The sequence below is a fragment of the Protobothrops mucrosquamatus genome, unplaced genomic scaffold (genome assembly GCF_001527695.2).
Source record: "Protobothrops mucrosquamatus isolate PMUCROS unplaced genomic scaffold, P.Mucros_1.0 scaffold4159, whole genome shotgun sequence".
NCBI lineage: Eukaryota > Metazoa > Chordata > Lepidosauria > Squamata > Viperidae > Protobothrops > Protobothrops mucrosquamatus.
Window position 1 is genome coordinate 129,471 of NW_015390085.1, and position 24,306 is coordinate 153,776.

At 47.9% G+C, this 24,306-nt stretch overlaps 1 protein-coding gene across 1 annotated transcript in view; it reads right to left on the reverse strand.

Moving 5' to 3' along the window:
• Nucleotides 1-10,034: 10,034 nt before the first annotated feature.
• The window catches only part of NCLN (nicalin), a 28,995-nt gene continuing 14,723 nt past the window's right edge, over nt 10,035-24,306 (reverse strand). Inside the window, exons 6-13 of the mRNA XM_015828018.1 lie at nt 21,441-21,580; nt 20,296-20,474; nt 18,252-18,339; nt 17,240-17,278; nt 16,926-17,086; nt 15,901-15,954; nt 15,423-15,501; nt 10,035-10,216 (exon numbers count right to left, since the gene is read on the reverse strand). Of these exons, the coding sequence (XP_015683504.1) occupies nt 10,157-10,216; nt 15,423-15,501; nt 15,901-15,954; nt 16,926-17,086; nt 17,240-17,278; nt 18,252-18,339; nt 20,296-20,474; nt 21,441-21,580 (800 nt within the window). The 3' untranslated portion in view covers nt 10,035-10,156. The remainder of the gene's footprint in view (nt 10,217-15,422; nt 15,502-15,900; nt 15,955-16,925; nt 17,087-17,239; nt 17,279-18,251; nt 18,340-20,295; nt 20,475-21,440; nt 21,581-24,306) is intronic.

Genomic DNA, 24,306 nt, shown 5'->3' on the forward strand with positions numbered 1-24,306 from the left:
GTTTCACGCATGTAACTGCACCCCCCTCTTCTAGCATTTCATCAAACGGGGGCCCGCCTTCTTCACCTGGGCCTTCCACCTTGGCGGCTGGATTCGTGGCCTTCGTTTTGGGCAGGTCCTTGCTTTTCCTCTATTCGATCTCTCTCTCTACTCCGTGGCACCACAGGCCAAGGCCTTGGGTCGGAGCCAGCTCCAAAAACCTGTGAAAATGGCAGACATCACACGCCGAGGGGCTTCCCTCCCCCCCTCGCACTGTGTGAGCCTGAAGTCATCCTTTAAAAAATTTCACACCCAGAGAAGAAGCTTTTTTCCCCCCTCACACCTAGCAGAGGGTGAAAGGGTGAGATTTGCTGCTGTGACTTCAAGGCTTAGTGTTGCTGCTACCTCTGCTATTGACCCTCTGTAGGAGGCCACTGGGTGTGGTTGTGGTCCTTCAGTTGCGAGTCAGACAGCGTCAGCACCTGGATATAATAATAATAATATAATAATAGTAAAGTTGGAAGGGACCTTGAAGGTCATGTAGTCCAACCCCCTGCTCAGGCAGGAAACCCTATACCATTTCGGACAAATGGCTGTCCAGTCTCTTCTTAAAAACTTCCAGTGTTGGAGCATTCACCGCTTCTGGAGGCAGGTTGTTCCACTGGTTAATTGTTCTAACTGTCAGGAAATTTCTCCTTAGTTCTAGGTTGCTTCTCTCCTTGATTAGTTTCCATCCGTTGTTTCTTGTCCTGCCTTCTGGCGCTTTGGAGAATAGCTTGACTCCCTCTTCTTTGTGGCAGCCCCTGAGATACTGGAAGACTGCTATCATGTCCCCCCTCATCCTTCTCTTCATTAAACTAGACATACCCAATTCCAGCAGCCGTTCCTTGTATGCTTTAGCCTCCAGTCCCCTAATCATCTTTGTTGCTCTTCTCTGTACTCTTTCTAGAGTCTCAACATCTTTTTTACATCACGGTGATACCCACTTGTGTATCTGAACACGGGAATGCTCTTAAGGTCTTCTCTGAGAGTCTGGAGGCTGTGTTGAGTCTAAATCACAATCCTGACAAGACCAACTGGTGGTGGGTTTGGGGGCTACCCAGATCTTCAGATGCCCCCCCCCTCTTTAGACTGGAATAGTTGTAATGCTCCCTTTGGGACTGTGGGGGGGTTGGTGTAATTTGGAGATCATTTGGGATCCAACGGGCAGGTGACTGTGACCAGGTGGTTCTTTGCACAAATCCAGTTCAGAGCCAGTTTATTCTAGGGTTGCCAGGTGTCCACTATTTGAGTGGACAGTCCACTTTTTTCACATTATGTTCACTATTTTTTTTCACAAAATAGTGGACATTTTTTTTATTCAAAAGCTTTATGGTGAAATGGTACGTAATCTAAAGCTGTACAGTCTACTTTTTTTACTACTTAACACTCCCCCCCCCCCCGCTTGTCTGCTATTTTTTGGAAGCAGACCTGGCAACCCTAGTTTATTCTAGCGATGAAGGTGCTGGCCTAGAAACCAGGAGATGGTGAGTTCTAGTTCCGCCTCAGGCGTGAAAGCCAGCTGGGTGACTTTGGGCCACTCACAGGAGACAGTGAGTTTAAGTTCCACCTTAGGCAGGACAGCTGGTTGGGTAACTCTAGGCCGGGAGTAGGCAACCTTGGCTCTTTTATGACTCGTGGACTTCAACTCCCAGAATTCCTGAGCCAGCATGGCTCAGCTTGGAAACCTCTCCCTTTCCCCTCAGCCTGGCTGGCTCAGGAATTCTGGGAGTTGAAGTCCATGAGTCATAAAAGACCCCTGCTCTTAATCTTCGTCCTAGGATAGGGGTAGGCAACCTTGGCTCTTTTATGACTGGTGGACTTCAACTCCCAGAATTCCTGAGCCAGCCATGCTGAGGGGAAAAGGAGAGGTTTCCAAGCTGAGCCATGCTGGCTCAGGAATTCTGGGAGCTGAAGTCCACGAGTCATAAAAGAGACAAGGTTGCTTACCCTGCTCTAGGCCAAATCACCAGGAGACGATGAGTTCTAGTTCCCCCTTAGGCATGAAAGCCAGCTTAGGCCAATCACTAGGAGACTAGAAGTTCTAGTCCTGCCTTCGGCATGAAAGTTGGCTGGATGACTCTGGGCCAAACACCAGGAGACTAGGAGTTTTAGTCCTTCTTTAGGCATGAAAGCCAGCTGGGTTACTTTGGCCTAGTAGTCCCTCCCTCTCAGCCCAACCCACCTCAGAGGGTTGTTGTTGTGGGGATAACAGAAGGAAGAAGGAATATTAGATATGTTCGCCACCTTGAGTTATTTATGAAAATGATAAAAGGCAAAAAAATAATAAAATAAAATATAAAATAATAAAATAAAACATAACATAAACTAAGCTACAATAAAATATAAAATAAGCTAAAAAGCTAGAATAAGCTAAATAGTAAGAAAACAAAAAAGAGGCGGTGCTTTGATTCTGCATTGGTGGCCGCCATTTTGTCTTTTCTGTCTTCCCCACAGATGCCCTAACTGGCTGAGGAATTCTGGGAGTTGAAGTCCACAAGTCATAAAAGGGCCAAGTTTGAAGACCCCTGCCCTAACCAAAGACCCATGGCGCTGGCCAATATTTTCACCAGGTTCTGCCACTGTTCTGAGAACGTGATGATATTCCCCATTTCGGTTTCGAAGCGTAGCTGTTTCTTCTCCAATTCCTTCAAAGGCCGCAAATTGTAAAAGCGCAAATCACAGAAGGTGGCTAACACTTTAGTACTCCTTCCTTCTGCCTCTACCCTTGCTTGGCTGACATGGTGGCGACTTCATGGTTTGTTCAATCACCACCGTCTGAGCACAACCGGAAACTGGTTTCGCCTCTCCTCGCCAGCCAGCCGCAGAACGTTTTGAGGACGCACCTCTGCTAAACAGCTGGATTTTTGCAGAATCCAGAGGGGGCTTGAAGTCCGCAGCTTGCATCCGGCAACAAAAACGGTCATTTATATAAAATATTTTATAGATGGCATTTTCCACCTGTTAGATTAGCAAAAATGTTGAAAAATATCTCTAGCAAATGTTGGGAATGTAATCAAAATCCTGGTACATACTATCGCTTGCGGTGGACATGTGTAAAAGCAAAATAAAATGTTGGACTAAAATACACACTTGGTTAGAAAAGATATTAGGAAAACGTGTAGATTTTAAATATGAACTTTTTTTTAACTAGGCAGAATGCCAGAAAAGTTTGATAAACAAAATGTATATTTGACATTACATGTATTAAGTGCAGCGAGGGTTTTATTTGCGCAGCACTGGAAAAACGAGACAACACCATCGGAGGAAGCGACAATTAAGAAAATATTGGACTGTGCGGAAATGGATAAGACTCACATGAAGAATCAAAGGAAAAGAAAATACAGCATACTTTCAAACATGGAACTTATTTTACCAATGGTTGGAAAAATGGGATAGAGAGTAAGAACTTAACCTTTATGACTAGGCAAAAATTAACCCAAATTAATGTTGTTCAGTAAGCACAAATCAATTGTAATGATAGAAAACTAATAAAATACTTTTTAAATTAAAAAAAAATTGGTCATTTATAATGGCTTGATTTTGCTTTGGGTGGGTTTTTTTTTTAATGGGATCAAAGAGACGCATTCTTTCTTTTACGTGTTTTGGCTTTTCAAACTATAGTGTGCAAAAGTGTACGCAAGTTGTCCTCACAACCGTGTCGGGAAAGTGCTGTGTCGCTAAAACTCTGAAACAGGTAAATTTTGGCTGGCTCGACAGGCAAAAATCCGCTGTTGCTAAAAGGCAGAGAAATCACAAACGACAGAAAAGTACTTATTATTGGTAGTCCTTGATTTAGGACCACGATAGGGCCCACAATTTCCATTGTTAAGCAAGGCAGTTGTGAAGTGAATCATGCCGAATTTTACAACCTTTTCGCCATAGACATTAAGCGAATCGCTACAGCTGTTAAGCGAATCATGCAGTCATTAAGCGAATCTGGCGGATTCCCCCGTTGAGTTTGCTTGTCGGAATCCTCTTGGGAAATTCACAAATGGTGAGCACAGGACCCTGGGATGCTGCACCTGTCGTAAACACTTGGTGGTTGCTAAGTGTCTGAATTTAGATCACGTTACTGTGGGGATGCTGTGATGGTCGTAAGTATGAAGACCCGTCATAAGTGTGAGGACCTATCATAAGTCACTTGTTCCAGTGCCACTGTAACTAAACTAAACGAATGATTGTTAAGTTGAGGACTAGCTACAGTAGTGGCCAAAATTGTGGAAACCTTTTGGGAAAAGTGTATTTTTGAGGTTTGATGGCTAATACCGCCACTTTTTTGGGGGGGAGTAGTACCATAAAATTATATATCAATGGAAAGATAATTTAATCAAGAATGTAATGCAACAAAGTTTGTTCAATTATCTGTACTGTATTCTGTGAAAGGTTATAGCCAAATAACCAGAAAAAGAAAGCACAACTTGCTTACGTTGGTATCAGGTGGCTTTCCTTCATCTGATTGTAGCCAATGAGCATGAGTGTTTAGAGAGCCAATCGGGTGTCATCTTGTTTTGGCAAGGAGCCAATCAGATCACGGTAGGATTCAGTGATTGATGTCATGTATTGAAGCTGAGAAAAGGACATTTGTCAGTGTGTTATGTGATCCCTATCAAGTTGGTTGGGGTTTTTTGTGTTCTTTCATTGAGTGAGCTTGTAAAACGTCATAAAATTAAAGTCATGGTGCAAAGAGTTGACTGGTTGCCCAGAAAGCGATGTAAAATAGTATGATTAAGTGAACAAGGCTACAGTTATAAAGAAATTAGAAGAAAAATGGGTGGAAACTTAACCAAAGGTGGCATTTCTACTGTACACTTTTCCAAGGTTCCCACAGTTTTGGCCACTACTGTATATGGCTGTGATGGAAATAAAATATTACAGATAATCCTCGACTTACAACAGTTCATTTAGTGACCGTTCAAAGTTACAACAGCACTGAAAAAAATTACAGGACCGTTTTTCACACTTATGACCATTGAGGCATGGTCACGTGAACAAATGCAAACGCTTGGCAACTGACTCCTATTTACGACGGTCAGTGTCCCAGGGGGTCACTTCATCCCCTTTTGCGACTTCTGACAAGCAAAGCCAATGGGGGAAAGCCAGATTCACTTAACGATCGAGTGATTCGCTGAACAACTCTGGCAAGAAAGGTCGTCAAATGGGGCAAAACTCACTTAAGCAATGTCTCACTTAGCAACAGAAAGTTTGGGCTCAATTGTGGACGTAAGTTGAGGACTACCTGTATTTGTTCTGCAGGGATAGAAAAGCAGAGAAATTGTTGTTGTTGTAAATTAATTTAACTGCATTCATTTTTCTCATATGTTTCTGCACTTCAGATAATATTAGTGAGCTGAGTGTGCTAGGTACTGTTGTGATTCCTCACCAGCCAGTGGACTAAGGAATCAGATGAGGAGGAGGAGGGGCCTGGAGTGACATCAGAGTCAGAGGAAGGCTGTGAGGAGCTCCAAGATTCACAGTCGGAGGAGGAGCCTGGCCCCTCTACTCGCGCTCAAGCTGAGACATAGCTGAGACATAGCTGTGCTGGGAGCCTGAGTTGGACAGCGATGAAGAACAGCTGGGACAAATCCCGGATGCACGAATGCGCAGACAGGAGAAGCGAGTAGGACAGAGGAATGGAATGAGGCGGCTCCAAAGGCAAAGGAGAAGGCATTAGGAAGCCACGCCTTGGCTGAATTATAAAAGAGAAGGTGTGGGAAGTGCTGGTTGCCAAAGGCAACCGTTTGTGTTGAGGATTGAGTTTCTGTGGACTGCATGTTTGCCTTGGACATTGACTCAGGTCTGTGAGAATAAAAGGGGTTGTTTTTTTCTTGCGGTTCCTGCCTGTTTCTTGGAAGAGGGGTTTCTTCTTGTGAGCATAACAAGGACTCACGCAGGCTGGGACAGAACAGGTACATAATTACGCATATACAGGTAGTCCTCAATTTACGAACCACAATTGAGGCCAAATTTTTCACTGCTAAGCAAGACAGTGGTTAAGTGAGTTCTAACTTATTTTACACCCTTTCTTGCCAGTTGTTAAGTGAATCACTGCAGTTGTTAAGTGAGTCACACGGTTGTTAAGCGAATCTGGCTTCCCCATTGACTTTGCTTGTCAGAAAGTCGTAAAAGGGAATCATGTGACCCCAGGACGCTGCAACCGTCATAAATATGAATCGGTTGCCAAGCTTCTGAATTTTGATCACACGACCATGGAGGTGCTGCAACGGTCGTAAGCGTGAAAAATGGTCCTAAGTCACTTTTTTCAGTGCCTTACAGATCACTAGACAAACGGTTGTAAGTCAAGGACTACTTGTATAATGGGAAGAGTGGAGAGACAGGCAGAAATTATTAATTATCTATTCTTCTTAGGAGTGGATTGTGCATTTTTGCTGAAAAGCCATTTCTCTTTCTCTTTTCGCACGCCACATGCGGGAAACAGTTGCTATTTATTTAACATTATCAAACAGCCAATAAATTAGCACAAAAATACAAATCTATGCAACATAACAATGTAATACTTGAATATTCAACGCTTGACTTCTCAAGGCAAAATTGAAATCCCGAAATAGGCCAGAGTGCCAAATTTGTTTTCACCCAACAATAGGACGCAAAGCAGATTCCACTTCCAAGCAGTTTGAATTGTGTTGTAGTAAGAATTTAGCAAGCAGAAAACTGGGGGAATACAGGGAGTCCTCGACTTACGACAGTTCATTTAGTGACCATTTAAAGTCACAACGACACTGAAAAAAGCGACTTAGGACCATTTTTCACACTTACGACCTTTCTAGCATACCCATGATCGCGTGATCAAAATTCAGACACTTGGCAATCGACTCATGACGGTCGCAGCGTCCTGGAATCATGGAATCCCCTTTTACGACCTTCTAACAAGTGATGGGGAAGCCAGATTCACTTAACAACTAGGTTATTAACTTATCAACTGCAGTGATTCACTTAACAACAATGGCAAGGTTGTAAAATGGGGCAAAACTAACTTGGTCGTAAGTCGAGGACTACTTATAGTTGTAACTGAGATTCCACTGCCTGTTAGCCACAGGTTAAAGAAGTATATGTAAGGGTTTAAGTCAGGGGCAGGCAACCTTGGCTTTTTTATGACTCGTGGACTTCAACTCCCAGAATTCCTGAGCCAGCCACGCTGAGGGGAAAGGGAGAGGTTTCCAAGCTGAGCCATGCTGGCTCAGGAATTCTGGGAGTTGAAGTCCACGAGTCATAAAAGAGCCAAGGTTGCCTACCCCTGGTTTAGGTCTATACATATGTTGTATATAGTATGTTTTTAAATGTGTGTTATGTATGTGTACACTTGAGAGCAAGCAACTAAATTTCATTTTTAATGTGTGCCATTGTGCCCACAGGAAAAAAAATGACAATAAAGGTTGTTATCATTATAGGCAGTCCTCGACTTACAGACGCAATTGGGACCAGAATTTCCATTACTAAGCAAGGCAGTCGTTAAGTAAGTTGTGTCTGATTTTACCACCATTTCGGCAGAATTGTTAAGAAAATCACTGCAAGGTGTTCAGTGAATCACACCGTCATTAAGTGAATCCAACTTCCCCCATTGATTTTTCTTGTCGGAAGCTGGCTGGGAAAGTTGCAATTACACGATCCTATGTTGCTGCAACTGTCATAAATTCATGCTGGTTGCTGGGTGCCCGGACTGCGTAGACGCTGTGACGGTTGTTAAGCGAGTGGACGGATTGTAAATCAAGGATTATCTGCTGCTGTAACTTGGATTGCTTGCTAAATGGATGGTTGTAATCCTAAAATTATCTGCACGCTTCTGTCCTTCATATTTCCCGACCTTAAGAGCTTGTTGATGTGTGGACTTCAATTCCCAGAATTCCCCAGCCAGCTTGCTGGCTGGGGAATTCTGGGAGTTGAAGTCCACACTCCAAAAGCTCCCAAGACTGGGAGACCTTGAGCTAAAGGCATCCGATTGAGCAAAATAGTTACTGATTACTGATTACCTCCAGTATCTGTTCAAGTCACAATTCATGGTTTATCCTGCAGCAAGACACTCCATTAAGATTATTTGGTAAACCAGCTTATTCCCCCAGAAGGGGGTTTTGTCCTGTGATCTCTTTCCACGCAACTAATTGTCTTTTTCTTCCATGTTCTACGCACACTGGGCACCCCAACTACTAGAGGGGAAATAGTTTTCTTTACTTTTGTGAAATGTTATCGTTTAGCGGGAACCTTGAGATCATTCTAGACCAGGGCTTTTCAACCAGTGGTACGGGTACCATCTGTGCTACATTGGCACCTGGCAGGTGGTACGCGACCATCCTAGAAAAGTGGTAGCAGGGGAGGGGAATGAGAGTGCCGCCGGGCGGGCAGGCAGGTGTCTTGCTCGGCTGTGCCTTGGGTGCTTTTTTCAGTGCCATTGTAACTTCGAACAGTCACTAAGCGAACTGTTGTAAGTCGAGGACTACGTGTACTTCATCACTTTTTTCCTTTTTTTTTTTTTGGGTCATCAAGTTTTTGACACCTTGCTAGGCAACTGGTGGTACTCGGATATTGCCATATCCTAACAGTGGTACAATGGGTGAAAAGGTTGAAAAGCCCTGTTCTAGACCAGTGATGGCGAACCTTTTAGAGACCGAGTGCCCAAACTGCAACCCAAACCCCACTTACTTATCGCCAGGTGCCAGGGGCTGTGGTCATGGCAGACTGGGTGGGTGTGGCCAAGGTAGGCGGGGTCACCTCGATGTTGCTTGTGGGGAGGGACGCCTGTGGGGGCCGGATGGGTTGGGGGAGATCCAGGGGGTCTCTGGCAGATGGGGCGGTGGGCAGGAGGCTCGTCCTGTGGGATGAGGCATGGCAGGGCGGGGGTGCCATTGTCACAGGGCAAGGTGAGGCAGGGGCCAGGGCGGCGGCTGCCTGACACCATCAACCCTGCACACAGAGGCCAGCGAGCGCATGGGGGCTGACAGTGTCCATCAGCAGCCACAGCCTACCAGCCCCTCGATTGGCGCGCTCTGGGGCTCCGCAGCCCGCCACCAGCAGTTCAAAGAAGCCGCCTCTGAGCTGGACGGCCCGCCGACAGCTGAGAAGGCGATGCAGTGGGTGGTGCCCAGGAAAAGGAGAGCATGCGAGGCCAGGAGGGATGGGAGGGAGGGAGGGAAACCAGCCGTGCTGGGATGAATCCAGCCACGTGGGACCTCAGCCAGTTAGCGGGTGGCTGGTTGAAGAGGGACGGTTGCCATCTCCGGGGCATGGCGCGCGTGCCCACAGAGAGGGCTCTGAGTGCTGCCTCTGGCACACGTGCCATAGGTTCGCCACCACTGATCATTCTAGACCAACCCTGCAAAACCCACCTTAAACATCTCTGAGCTCTCCAGCTTCCGATTGGCAGTGATGCCCCTCGCCTCTCCGGATCACAGGTTCCAGTTCTCTTCTTTTGACTTTGGGTCAGTCTCACCCACCTCACAAGGGTGGTTGTGGTGGCAGGGAAAAATAGGAGGAAGGAAGGAAGGAAGGAAGGAAGGAAGGTTGTGTCCACCCCCTTGAATTATTTACAAAAATAATAAACGCGGGAACTGAATCAATCAACGTTAAAATCAGGCAAGCTCACGGGTGATATATATATTTTTTGTAATAGTTTAATTTACATGTGCACTTTTTTAAAAAAAAAAAAAATCAACCACATCCCCTTTCAAGTTCTCTTTGACAGGCAGGCGTGGGGCCCTCCCCACCCCCCCAATTCCTGCCCCTCCCTCCTCCCCCCCCCCAGCTTGGAATTATGGCACATGTTGTCTCTCAACCAGCAGCAACGGGGTTGATGGAAAAGTCATTTTAACCGGGAGAAGGTTTCCATCTGTAGTGGGTAGAAATTGTGTCCTGAGGTTTGATCGGTCCCAAAAGGGGTTGAGTCTCTCTACGGTCCCGTCCCAGGGCAAAGAGGGAAGAAATGTAAGGATGTGGGAGAGTGTGATCGTTGTTGTTGTGGGGGTGGTGGGTGGGTGGGGTTTTTTGTTTTTGTTTTTGTTGGTTGGTTTACCATCTCGTGCTTTTGCATTCCTGCCCCGGTGTAGGAGAGAAGAGCAGGAAGAAGGAGAGAAGCAGGATCCAGTGGAGGAAGGAAGGAAGGACACCAGAAGATTTCTGTGCTGTTGTTTTATTGCTGTTTGGACTTCCGAGAGAGCCTTTGGACCAGCTTATAAAGGAGGCCAAAATGCTAAAAAAAAAAGAGAGAAGGAAAGACAGAATGAACAAGCATGGCTCTACTTACCTACGTTGGGAATAGGGCTTCTCAAACTGGGCGACTTTTAAGACCTGCAGACTTCAACTCCCAGAACTCCCCCAGGACTGTGTGAAAACAAAATCAGGAATTGCTTGAGACATTATAACAGGGGTCTTCAAACTTGGCCCTTTTATGACTTGTGGACTTCAAATCCCAGAATTCCTCAGCCAGCATAGTCAGGCACATAGGAATATCCTGAGGTAAATCAAACAGTATACAGAACACACAGGGGGGAAAAAGGCAGGAAAAAAGGGAAACACCCCCTTCATACCCACAGCAACCAATCAGAGTGTAGATTGCCTCATGCATGAGTCAGCCCTCTCTAATTCAGGGGTCTTCAAACTTGGCCCTTTTATGACTTGTGGACTTCAACTCCCAGAATTCCTCAGCCAGGCACATTTAAGTTTACATTTTTATCATCATCCAGAAAGGAAAAACACAAGATAGTGACATAGGAATAGGAAATAGGACTCCATTTAGTTTGTCATATGTCTTGTGTGTCTCCTTTTTTTCCGCCCTTTTTTCCCTTTGCGGGGGAAGTATGGGTGTCGTTGGTTAGTCTCACATCTAACGGAGTACGTACTCAGTCGGGAGAGATTAAGTCGCACGGACCGACTCCTTAAGACCCTCGACTTCAGGTGTTCAGTATTTTCCCGGTTCAAAAAAAGACCCCTGCATTATAAAAAAAAGTTTATATTATGCCAATCTGGAACCAGCATCCAGATTTATTTATTTATTTGTTGGTTTGTTTTTATAGTGGTACCTCGGTACTTGACTGTTTCAAAACTCAATGAATTTGGGACTCGACGCATTTTGAGGTGAAAGTGTTGTCCCAGTAATTGGCCTTTGTTCAGTACTTGACACGCTGCTATAGGAAGAGGGGGACGGCTATGGGGAACGGACAGGAAGTCAGCCCTGCAGGGAAGGTCGCTGACATAGGAAAAGGAACAGACAGAAAGTTCTTCCTGGGCAAAACAAAGGGTGACAGGGTAAATCACATGGTGTGTGTCCTTTTTAGTGCCCATTGCTCCCTCTAGAACCAATTGACGCCAAGTACTGAGGTACCACGGTATAGTGTCTTCTTCACACATTATTGCAGGGGTCTTAAAAGTCGGCAACTTTTAATCTTGTGGACTTCAACTCCCAGAATTCCTCAGCCAGCATGCCTGGCTGCCTGAGGAGTTCTGGGAGTTGAAGTCCACAAGTCTTAAAAGTTGCCGAGTTTGAAGACCCCTGCATTATTGTGTTCGATCGAGGAGCGTTAGGATGAAAAGAGTAGTAAAATATTTATTAGATTTAATAAAGTAAGCCTCTGGACCAGCTTGTAAGGGAAGCCGGGGTGCTAAAAAGAGAGAGAGAAAGACAGAATGAGAAAGCACAGCCCTCCCCACGTTGGGGACAGGGTTTCTTCAAACTTGGCAACTTTAATCTTGGCAACAACATGCTAGAGCAAGGGTCTTCAAACTTGGGCCTTTTATGACTTGTAGATTTCAACTCCCAGAATTCCTCAGCCAATGTGCCTGGCTGAGGAATTCTGGGAGTTGAAGTCCAAAAATTTTAAAGTTGCCAAGTTTTAAGACCCATGCTTTAGATCAATTAAAGCAGGGGTCTTCAAACTTGGCCCTTTTATGACTGATGGACTTCAACTCCCAGAATTCCTCAGCCAGGCACATTGGCTGAGGAATTCTGGGAGTTGAAGTCTACAAGTCATAAAAGGCCCAAGTTTGAAGGCCCCTGTGCTAGGGCAAGACTTATTTAATTGTATTTACATGTCAAATTTCGAAATAGCCCATCTCACCCACAAAGCGACTATAAAAATTGTCTTTAGCCTGAGGTAACAGCGTTCCATGCGGCTGGGCGTATAGTCATGCCGGCCACGTGACCACGGAAGCGTCTTCGGACAATGGCTAAGAAACGGAGATAAACACCGTTCCCTAGTTGGACACAACTGAAAAAGGGGAACCTTTATCTTTTTAGCCTAATCCAGGAGGGCCAGGCCTACATTCCTAGCTTCATTCCAGGCTATAAAAACACTGTAGCCAGTGGTGGGATTCAAATATGTGAACAACCGGTTCTCTGTGTGGATGCTGCTTCCGGAAGTCCATTCTGGGCCTGGGCAACAAAAAATTAGCTACCGGTTCTGCTGAAATGGTGCGAACTGGCTGAATCCCACCACTGGAGAAAGGAAAGTATTTGATGAGGAAGGAAGGAAAGACAGAAGGAGGAAAAGAAGGAAGGAAGGAAGGAAGGAAGGAGGGAGGGATGGAGGAAGAGGAAGGGAGGGATGGAGGAAAGGAAGGAAGGAAAGTATTTGATGGGGAAGGAAGGACAGAAGGAGGAAAAGAAGGGAGGGAGGGAGGCAGTGGTGGGATTCAAATATGTGAACCACTGGTTCTCTGTGTTGATGCCACTTCCGGAAGTCCATTCTGGGCCTGGGCAACAAAATATTAGCTACCGGTTCTGCAGAACTGGTGCAAACTGGCTGAATCCCACCACTGGCCATAGCAAACCACGGTGTGTCGGCACTCACCTGGACAGCGATGTAAGCCACACCAAGGTAGGCTGCTATGCAGAGAGCCAGCAGGAGGTCGAAGATGGCCGGCTTGACCCTGGAAGACACAAGCCATGTTCCCACAGCCTGTCACGAGACACTGGAGTTTCCCTTCCTTCTGAGTTGCTTGTTCGCATGTCTGCTCCTCGGAGACCTATCAGCTCTTCTGGCGTGCCCCCAGCCCCAAAAGACAGGGCCAACTTTGATCGTTGTGAGCCACCCAGAATGACTGAGAGTCGGGCAGCATACATGTTTGATACATCTACACACTACTAAAACTCTCCTGTCTGTCGCTTCCAGTTAGCCCCTATGGCATTAGGCAGGAACACGTTTTGAATTAGATGATCTCAAATCTGCCGACTTTAAAAAAAAACACGTGCTTTTTGTACCCCAGGTCTTAAAGGAACGGCCCGGGACAAGTCAAACTCCAAAATACTTTTTTGCTGTTGCTCCATGCTTACCTATATGCATTCATGACTTGCTTCAGCTGGTCATAGAAAACAAACTCAGGATCCCTGCATACAAAAGGAAAGAACGGGAAGGTTTAAAAGAGCTGTGGTTTTTGAAGGCAGAATTGAAAACCCAGGGATGACCTTATAGTCCAGGGGTAGGCAACCTTGGCCCTTTTATGACTCGAGGACTTCAACTCCCAGAATTCCTGAGCCAGCCACGCTGAGGGGACAGGGAGAGGTTTCCAAGCTGAGCCATGCTGGCTCAGGAATTCTGGGAGTTGAAGTCCACGAGTCATAAAAGAGCCAAGGTTGCCTACCCCTGCCTTATACCAAGTGAAAACACATGTCTAGGCCAGAAGACATACAGATATTCCTCGACTTACCACCATTTGTTTAGTGACCATTCACAGTTATATGACGGCCCTGAAAAAAGTGACATGACAGTTCTTCACATGACTGTCGTAGCATGCAAGGTCCTTGGTTCCGTCTGAGCTTGGTGGTTTTCTTGCAGACGTTTCATTACCCAACTAGATAACATCATCAGTGCTAGGAGAAAGTGGGGTGTGGAGGAGGAGGAGGAGGAGGAGGAGGAGGAGGAGGANATTCCGGATCTCCTTACTTTCCGCCGCGCCCTCAAGACATGGTTTTTCCAGCAAGCGGGCCTGACCTAGGGAGGATTTTAGGTAGGGATAATTTTAAAAGTATTTTAATCGGAAACACAGCTGGTAATATTTGGTTTTAATTCGGCTTTTATCGGGGTTTATTTTTTTTGTATTTTTGTATTTTTGTATTTTGTATTTTGTGTATATTATTTGTTTTTAATATGCTGTGAACCGCCCTGAGTCCTATGGGAGAAGGGCGGTATACAAATTAAAATAATAATAATAATAATAATAATAATAATAATAATAATAATAATAATAATAATAATAAAAAGAGAGAGAAAAAGACAGAATGAGAAAGCACAGCCCTCTCCATGTTGGGGACAGGGTTCCTTCAAACTTGGCAACTTTAATCTGGTTGGTCACTGGGCCAAACAACATGCTAGAGCAGAGGTCTTCAAACGTGGCCCTTTTATGACTTGTGGACGTCAACTCCCAGAATTCCTCAGCCAGCGTGCCTGGCTGAGGAATTCTGGGAGTTGAAGTCCATAAGTCTTAAAGTTGCCAAGTTTGAAGAGCCCTGCTTTAGATCAATTAAAGCAGGGGTCTTCAAACTTGGCCCTTTTATGACTTGTGGACTTCAACTCCCAGAATTCCTCAGCCAGCCCTGGCTGCCTGAGGAATTCTGGGAGTTGAAGTCCACAAGTCATAAAAGGGCCATGTTTGAAGACCCCTGTGCTAGGGCAAGACTTATTTAATTATATTTACATGTCAAATTTTGAAATAGCCCATCTCACCCACAAAGCGCCTATAAAGATTGTCTTTAGCCTGAGGTAACAGCGTTCCGTGCAGCTGGGCGTATAGTCATGCCGGCCACGTGACCACGGAAGCGCCTTCGGACAATGCTGGCTCCCTTGGCTAAGAAACGGAGATAAACACCGTCCTCTAGTTGGACACAACTAGAAAAGGGGAACCTTTATCTTTTTAGCAGCCTAATCCAGGAGGGCCAGGCTTACATTCCTAGCTTCATTCCAGGCTACAAAAACGCCAGTGGTGGGATTCAAATATGTGAACCACCGGTTCTCCGTGTGGATGCTGCTTCCGGAAGTCCATTCTGGGCCTGGGCAACAAAAAATTAGCTACCGGTTCTGCCGAAGTGGTGTGAACTGGCTGAATCCCACCACAGGAGAAAGGAAAGTATTTGATGAGGAAGGAAGGAAAGACGGAAGGAGGAAAAGAAGGAAGGGAGGGAGGGAGGGAGGAAGAGGAAGGGAGAAAGGAAGGGATGGAGGGAAGGAAGGAAAGTATTTGATGGGGAAGGAAGGAAAGACAGAAGGAGGAAAAGAAGAAATGGAGGGAGGGAGGCAATGGTGGGATTCAAATATGTGAACCACCGGTTCTCTGTGTGGATGCTGCTTCTGGAAATCCATTCTGGGCCTGGGCAACAAAAAATTAGCTACAGGTTCTGCCGAAGTGGTGGGAACTGGCTGAATCCCACCACTGGCCATAGCAAACCACCCTGTGTCGGCACTCACCTGGACAGCGACGTAAGCCACACCAAGGTAGGCTGCTATGCAGAGAGCCAGCAGGAGGTCGAAGATGGCCGGCTTGACCCTGGAAGACACAAGCCATGTTCCCACAGCCAGTCATGAGACACTGGAGTTTCCCTCCCTTCTGAGTTGCTCGTTCGCATGTCTGCTCCTCGGAGACCTATCAGCTCTTCTGGCGTGCCCCCAGCCCCAAAAGACTTTGATGGTTGTGAGCCACCCAGAATGACTGAGAGTCGGGCAGCATACATGTTTGATACATCTACACACTACTAAAACTCTCCTGTCTGTTTGTCCCCTCCAGTTAGCCCCTATGGTGCATTAGGTAGGAACACGTTTTGAATTAGATGATCTCAAATCTGCCGACTTTAAAAAAAATATGTGCTTTTTGTACCCCAAGTCTTAAAGGATCGGCCCGGGACGAGTCAAACTCCAAAATACTTTTTTGCTGTCGCTCCATGCTTACCTATATGCATTCATGACTTGCTTCAGCTGGTCGTAGAAAACAAACTCAGGATCCCTGCATACAAAAGGAAAGAACGGGAAGGTTTAAAAGAGCGGTGGTTTTTGAAGGCAGAATTGAAAACCCAGGGATGACCTTATAGTCCAGGGGTAGGCAACCTTGGCCCTTTTATGACTGGTGGACTTCAACTCCCAGAATTCCTGAGCCAGCCATGCTGAGGGGACAGGGAGAGGTTTCCAAGCTGAGCCATGCTGGCTCAGGAATTCTGGGAGTTGAAGTCCACGAGTCATAAAAGAGCCAGGGTTGCCTACCCCTGCCTTATACCAAGTGAAAACACATGTCTAGGCCAGAAGACATACAGATATTCCTCAACTTACAACCATTTGTTTAGTGACCATTCACAGTTATATAACGGCCCTGAAAAAAGTGACATGACAGTTCTTCACATGACTGTCGTAGCATGCAAGGTCCTTGGTTCCGTCTGAGCTTGGTGGTTTTCTTGCAGACGTTTCATTACCTAACTAGGTAACATCATCAGTGCTAGGAGAAAGTGGGGTGTGCGGGAGGAGGAGGAGGAGGAGGAGGGGGAGGAGGAAAAAAGGGACTGTGGGTTCCTTGGTGCTCTCTGAGTTTGGTTGTTTTATTGCAGAAGTTTCATTACCCAACTAGGTAACATCATCAGTGCTAGGAGAAAGTGGGGTGTGCGAGAGGAGGAGGAGGAGGAGGAGGAGGAGGAGGGGGAGGAGGAAAGGGACTGTGGGTCCCTTGGTGCTCTCTGAGCTTGGTTGTTTTATTGCAGAAGTTTCATAACCCAACTAGGTAACATCATCAGTGCTAGGAGGAAGTGGGGTGTGCGAGAGGAGGAGGAGGAGGAGGAGGAAAGGGACTGTGGGTTCCTTGGTTCCCTCTGAGCTTGATGGTTTTCTTGCAGACGTTTCATTACCCAACTAGGTAACATCATCCATGCTAAATAAACACAGAGACTGAGTGGCCAGTTGAACACCTGGGAGCACCGTCGCCATCCTCACCGCTTGTCTGCCTTCACGTAATGCTGTTTGACGTCTTTCAGGTAGCGGCTCATGTAGTATTCCAAGGTGTTGATGAACGTGCTGTCTTTGTCCACCAGCTGGGCAGCCCTTGGTTGACTGCTGAGCCAGTCCATCACCGACTCCATCTGCTCCTGCTGAATCTGCTGCAGAAACAGGGGAGAGGGGGAGAGGAAGTCGGCCAGTTCTGCAGACGAAGACCCCGACACATACTCCTTTCTCTCTCCCCCGTCTTCTCTCTCTCTCTCTCTCTCTCTCTCACACACACACACACAGCCTCCTAGCCAGGAGCTTACCATATGTTCCGTGAAAATCTGGAGGTCAGCAGGCACACCCTAATGAGGGAAGGAAGAACAAACAGGGATGGATGAAAATCCAGTTGACCACAACGTCCATCCGTCTCATCACAAAGCTGAATGTCTACAGACAGCTGCAGTTATCCCTTCTCGTGTGAGTCCTGGGCTCCGCACCGGAGATGCGTCAAACAACTGGAGAACTTTCTCATGTCTGCTCTCCGCTCCGTCCTTGGCACTTGTTAGCAGGAGTGCGTCTCCAACCTGGAGGCCTGGGGTTGTGTGGAACGGCGTTCCCCAACCTTTTCAGCTTTGCAGACCGGCAGGGCAGGGAAAGAGGACGGTTCCATGCGAGCGGCCGGCGAGCATGCACATGCCATTCAATCCCTGCAAGCAGCGGGCACGCGCTCCGGCCGCTCAAAAAATGGAACTGCATGCATGCACATGTGCCGCCTCCGCAAGTGGAGCTTCCCGCACGCTCACCCGTCGCTTCCACAGCCCGCTTCTGAATGGCCGTGGCCCGGTACTGGATTGGGGATCCCTGGTATGGAACCCACCAGCACGGAGTCTCTGATGATCAGAGCCCAAATGACGTGTTGGATTGGTGGACGATGGGTGTCCCCAGTGGGGTAAAAGGGAAATTAACTATGTGTTTCTTGCGCAAAAACCTGAGCTAGCTTCGCTTCTTCTGTGCCTGTGTATAGATCTATCAGTAAAGTTATACCCTGGGTAAAAATAATGCCCCAGGAATTTCTTTTGCTGCATATGCCAATGGGACAGTTGACAAACAGTTCAAGCAAATTGGCAGTAGGTAAAAGTCAGCAGAATAAAAGGTGGGCTGAACTTAGCTTGGTTAGGGTCAGCCTGGTCATCTCCTACAAGGCCATTCCCACAGACCATCATCCGCTGATCGGGGGGGCAGCGAAGTGTGTGGTGAAGCAACACCAGACCAAGCGATTCCACCCTCCGCAGGTGTTTCCAGCAGCCATTTTATCCACCCTAAGAAAAGACTCACCTTCTCTGTCAAGTTGTAGATCACCCTCGTCAGAGCTTCTACAATGATCCGGGTGTTGCGGGTCAGGATCCGGAGGTTCACCCGTGGCCTGCAAGAAGGAAAACAGCAGCCATGTCAGAACTAGGTTCCTAGGAAAGGGGAGAGGCTGACGGGAGGCTTCTGAGACTACGGCGCTTCACTCGCACCCACGGCCCACACGCGACCGATCCCAGTTTAGGCGATCAGATCAACATCTGGGGGGATAGCTCGTCAGGCGACCTGTAGAAGGTGCTTGCCTTGAACACTGTTCGGAAGAGGTATTGGGAAGGCTGCTGTAGCAATTCTTTAAAGCAGCCACCTCTTTTTTCCCACCCGGGGTTGTGTTTTCAAAGAATGCACAATCCTAACGCTCTATAGCAGAGGTCCCCAACCTTTTGGGCACCGGGAACCGGTTCCGTGGAGAGAGGTTTTTCCACAGACCGGAGAGTGCGTGGTTTTGTGTGCTGCCTGCATCCCGTGGATGGGGCTGTGCTTGTTTGTGCGTACCGGTTGTTGGCATGCTGCGGCCCGGTACTGGTCCACAGACCCCTGCTCTAGCAAATTGTCAGGCTGCAAAAACTAGGAAAGACACATCAAGTGTCTTCTAAACTGTGTAGTAACTGTGAGAGGGATCTTGCAGTCCTAGTGGACAATCACTTAGATAGGAGCCAGCCGTGTGCTGCAGCTGCCAAAAAAAGCCAACACAGTGCTAGGCTGCATGAACAGAGGGATAGAATCAAAATCATGTGAAGTGTTAATACCACTTTACAAGGCCTTGGTAAGGCCACACTTGGAATACTGCATCCAGTTTTGGTCACCACGATGTAAAAAAGATGTCAAGACTCTAGAAAGACTACAGAGAAGAGCAACAAAGATGATCAGGGGACTGGAGGCTAAAACATATAAGTAACGGTTGCTGGAATTGGGCATATCTAGTTTAACGAAGAGAAGGACGGGGGGGGATATGACAGGAGTTGGACTTGATGATCTCCAAGGACCCTTCCAACTTTTACTATTATTATTATTATTATATTATATTATTATTATTATTATTATTATTATTATTATTATTATTATTATACACTTTCTTCTCCTGTTCTTCATCAGGAAACAGAAATCTTTCTCAGCTAACGCAAACTACTGGCACCACTATATCTACACAGCGAGTCCTCAACTTATGACTTGTCGCTTAGTGACGGAAGTTAGGACAGACCTCCCCGAAAGCTCCAGGTAATCCTCGACTGGGGATTGGGGACCTCTGCTCTGCAAGTGTAGGCAGTCCTTGACCTATAATGGATCTCCTAAAAGCTACTTACGACCTGATTCAAAAGTAAGAACACCCACTTCCCCGTGACCGTGGGGCTGCATTTTGGATGCTCAGCAACTGGCCTGCATTTATGGCCCTTTGCCGTGTTCTGCGGTCCCCTAGCCACAATTTATGACTTTTGGCATTTAGTTCTGATTTCTGGCCAAACCTGGCCCATAGTGGGTTTGCTTAATGACTGATTCCTTGGAGTTTTGTGTGTGTTGTTGCTGATCTCTTGTTCTGTGTTGTGACTTCTGCTTGGAAACCCGGAAACTCTGACCATTGGACTGGCTGACAACGTTGCTTGGATGTTCAAAGATCTCGGACTGTATCTTGGCTTCCCTTTTGAAACTGCTCAGGCAAGTGTGAATTCAGGTTTATGATGTATATGTCATTCCTTGTTATCTCCGTGGCCTCGAGTAAATTCCTCTCCTAATCAGATTGTATGTGAAACTACTTGCAGCCAGAGGCGGCTGAAGGTGTGTGTGTCTTCGTTTGGAGGCTGGCCAGAAACGTGGGAGCATTTGGGAGCAATTAAAGGGCGGTTCGAATTGCCAGCTGACTGCATTGCCTCGGTGCTGTGCCCTGGGTGATCACACTGACGTGCCTCAAGGGGAGAGGAGGGGACTTCTCAGACAACAAGGGGCAGCACAAGGCCTCCCCACCCCACCCTCTGCCGATGCATTGGCCCGCGCAGAGCCTCCTCACCCAGCAGCTGACCTGACGTCCATGATGCTGTTGCGCAGGCCTTCGCGGTGGCTCTCCAGGTGGGAGACCGTGAAGGCCGGGAGGCGGCGGATGGCAAAGCGTTCGTGCTCCCAGGCCAGCATGTCTTCGGCCAGGTTGATCTTCTTGTGCACCATGGAGAACCTCACCTCTGGGAAATGGTGGGCAACAACCTGGAGGAACGGAAGGTGGACCACAGGGTCAAGAGAGGAAGCAGCGCAGGTGTCAACACTGCTGGCGTGCCTGGCTAGGGAATTCTGGGAGTTGAAGTCCACCAGTCATAAAAGGGCCAGGTTTGAAGACCCCTAAGATAGAACAACAATCAGCCTTAGAATTGACAATGAAGAGATCTAAGTGCTTAGAGCAGGGGTCTTCAAACATGGCCCTTTTAGGACTTGTGGACTTCAACTTCCAGAATTCCTCAGCTAGCATGCCTGGCTGAGGAATTCTGGGAATGGAAATCCACAAGTCCTAAAAGGGCCAAGTTTGAAAATGCCGATAGAGAGCTTTGCATTCGTTCTTCTTTAAAGCAGTCAGCAGATGGAGCTATTGCTCCGGCGTTACATGTAGTCCTTGACTTATGACGGGTTGCTGAGCAACTGTCCAAAGTTATGAACCCTCCAAAAGGCACTTACAGCACGGTTCGGACGTTCCAAGGGGCACTCAAGCGGTCACACGATTGCAGCAACTGGCCTGCCTTTAAAGCAGTGTCCTGCAGTTCGCGAGCTCGCGATTTATGACGGGGGGGGGGGTTTGCCACGAAACCGGCATTTACAACAAATGCTTTAACCACCGCATTTGCTTAATGAACGACTCTGGGTCCGCTTAACAACCGTGCTGCTTTTGTTTAACGACCTCTGCAGAAAAAGTCACAAAACGGGGCCGGCTACGTCGATGACCTGCTTTACGGCCACGACAGGCTCCATTAGGGATGTACGCCGAGGACGACCGATAGCGTTCCATTAGGAACGTAAATGCGAGGACTGTCATAGCATGCTGGCTGTGAAGAGACCTGCCTCCCTCCATTTGTTTTCTAGCTTCCGGGAGGAGAGGGGGAAAAGGAACTCCACCAGCCCAGGCTGGGGTAGAAGGCAGCTACCCCAGACCTCCTCCCAAAGGGTTCCCAGCTCCCCCTTTACCTGTTCCAACTCCTTCAGAAAGGTGTGCTGAAGAGTCCCTTCCTTTGGGGGCTTTGAGACGTGTAGGTGGAGGCTGCTCCCTCTCCCCAGAGTGTCCAGGCAGAGGACAAACGCCACATTATCCTGCAGCAGACTGAAATCTGGAATCAGAGAAGGCTACACGATGACAGGTAGCCCTCGACTTACAACGGCTTGCTTAGTGGCCGTTCAAAGTCGCCACGGCACTGAAAAAAGGGACTTAGGCCTGTCTGCCACACTGTGGCAGCATCCCCCGTGGTCACGTGATACGCATTCAGATGCTTGACAACTGACTCACACTTATAACGGTTGGAGCAGTGGGGGCGAACCTATGGCACGCGTGCCAGAGGCGGCACTCAGAGCCCTCTCTGTGGGCACGCTCACCATGCCCCGGAGATGGCAGCCGTCCCTCTTCAACCAGCCGCACAGTAACTCGCCGAGGTCCCACATGGCTGGATGCATCCCAGCACCCATGCTCTCGCTGGCCTGTGTGTGGGGGCCGATGGTGTCTGGCAGCAGCTGCCCCGGGCCCTGCCTCACCTTGCCCTGTGACAATGGCACCCCCGCCCTGCCTTGCCTCACCCCGCAGGACGAGCCTCCTGCCCACTGCTCCACCTGCCAGAGACCCCCTGGATCTCCCCCAACCCTGCCCGGCCCCTACAGGTGTCCCTCCCCACGAGCAACATTGAGGTGATCACGCCCACCTTGGCCCCACCCACCCAATCTGCCATGACTGCCACAGCCACGCTCACCCAGTGGGCCACGCCCACCTGACACCCGGCGATAAATAAGTGGGTTTTGGGTTGCAGTTTGGGCACTCGGCCTTTAAAACGTTCACCATCACTGGGTTGGAGTGTCCTGGGGGGTGTCACGTGATCCCCTTTTTGCGACCTTCTGGCGAGCAAAATCAATGGGGAAGCCAGATCCACTTAACAACCGTGTTCCTAACTTACCAACTGCAGTGATTCTCACTTGACAGCTGAGGCAAGAAATGGGGCAAAATTCACTTAACCAATGTTAAGAGGCAAAAATTGGGGGGGGGGGGGGTCAATTGTGGGTCGTTAAGTCGAGGACTACCTGTGCCCGTGAACACACACCAAGAAACCTGGGCACAGAGGCAGGTCTTTACGGTCTTGTGGAACGCCTGCAGGATCGAGACCGTCTCGATTTCAGGAGGAGGAATGTTCCAGAAAATGAGTTTTTAACAGCACAAAGGCCACATCTCAGCCCCACCAACCTGCATTCCTGAACTGATAAGACCTAAAACACGCCCGCCCTGTCTAACTGGGTGAGCAGGTGGAAACAACGGCCCCTCAAGTCACCTGGTCCCAAGCCAGGAAGGGTTTTTAAGTGACCACCAGCACCCTGAATCGCATCCGGAAGCCCACTTGGGACCCAGACAGCTCACGGAGTAGAGTTGTTACAATGTGGGCCAAATCACTGTCACCATTTACTACCTACGCTTCTGCATTCTGTACTTGGAAGCTTCTGAGTGGACTTCAAAGACAGCCCCAGGTAGAGCATACTGCAGGAGATCACGAGGGCCTAAATTTGACAGTGAACAGGGCCTCCCGACGGGTCCCTACAGGTAGTTTTCGGCTTACAACTGTCCCTGTTGTGACCATGGCACTGAAAAATGTGGCTTGTGAGCGGTTTTCACACCATGATCAAAATTTGGTCACGCGATCAAAATTTGCTGGGCAGCTGGCACGTATTTATGACAGCGGCACTATCTTGAGGTCATGCGATCACCATTTGTGACCTTCCCAGCAGGCTTCTGACAAGAGTCAACGGGGGAAGCCAGATTCGCTCAATGACTAAATGATTCACGTAGCAACTGTGGCAAGGAAGATCGTCAAATGGGGACCAATCTCACTTAACAACTGCCTGGCTTCACAACAGAAATGTTGGGCTCAAGTGTGTCTTGGCGTATTCGGGTCTTTTCTCGTGTAAGATTGAGAGTATCTTGGCGACGTTTCGACGAGGTCCCACTCGTCATCTTCAGGCTGGGATCTTCGGCTTTGTGCTTGTGCGAGCAAAGTGTGATCGGAGCTGCCGTCTCTCTATAAATATTGGTGGGGGTGTGTGGAGTGCTGGCTTAGTTGCTGTAGGTGGATTGGTTGGCTGTGTGGGAGCTATTGTTTGCGGATTATTCAGCTGTTTCGTAACATCCTGAGTAGCCAGCACCTCAACTACTCAGGATGTTACAAAACAGCTGAACAATCTGCAAACAATAGCTTCCACACAGCCAACCAATCCACCTACAGCAACTAAGCCAGCACTCCACACACCCCCACCAATATTTATAGAGAGACAGCAGCTCCGATCACACTTTGCTCGCACAAGCACAAAGCCGAAGACCCCAGCCTGAAGATGACGAGTGGGACTTTGTCGAAACGTCGCCAAGATGGTTCTAATTTGGCTGGATGCAGGGGTGAGGAACCTTGGCTCTTTTATAACTTGTGGACTTCAACTCCCAGAATTCCTGAGCCAGCCATGCTGAGGGGACAGGGAGAGGTTTCCAAGCTGAGCCATGCCGGCTCAGGAATTCTGGGAGTTGAAGTCCACAAGTCATAAAAGAGCCAAGGTTCCCCACCCCTGCTTTAGCCTATCATCAGCCACCCGGAGTCATCCTGGCGAGATGGGCGGCCATAAAAACCGAATTAAATGAATAAACAATTGAAAGATGAAAAGCGAGGATTGTCGCCAGGCCCATTAACACCTAAAATAGGCCAAGCTCTACCCTCTTCTCAGTGGTGGGATTCAAATACCTGAACAACCGGTTCTCATATTTGATGCAGGCCTGGGCCTCCGATGCCTAGAACAGACTTCCGGAAGTGGCCTCATG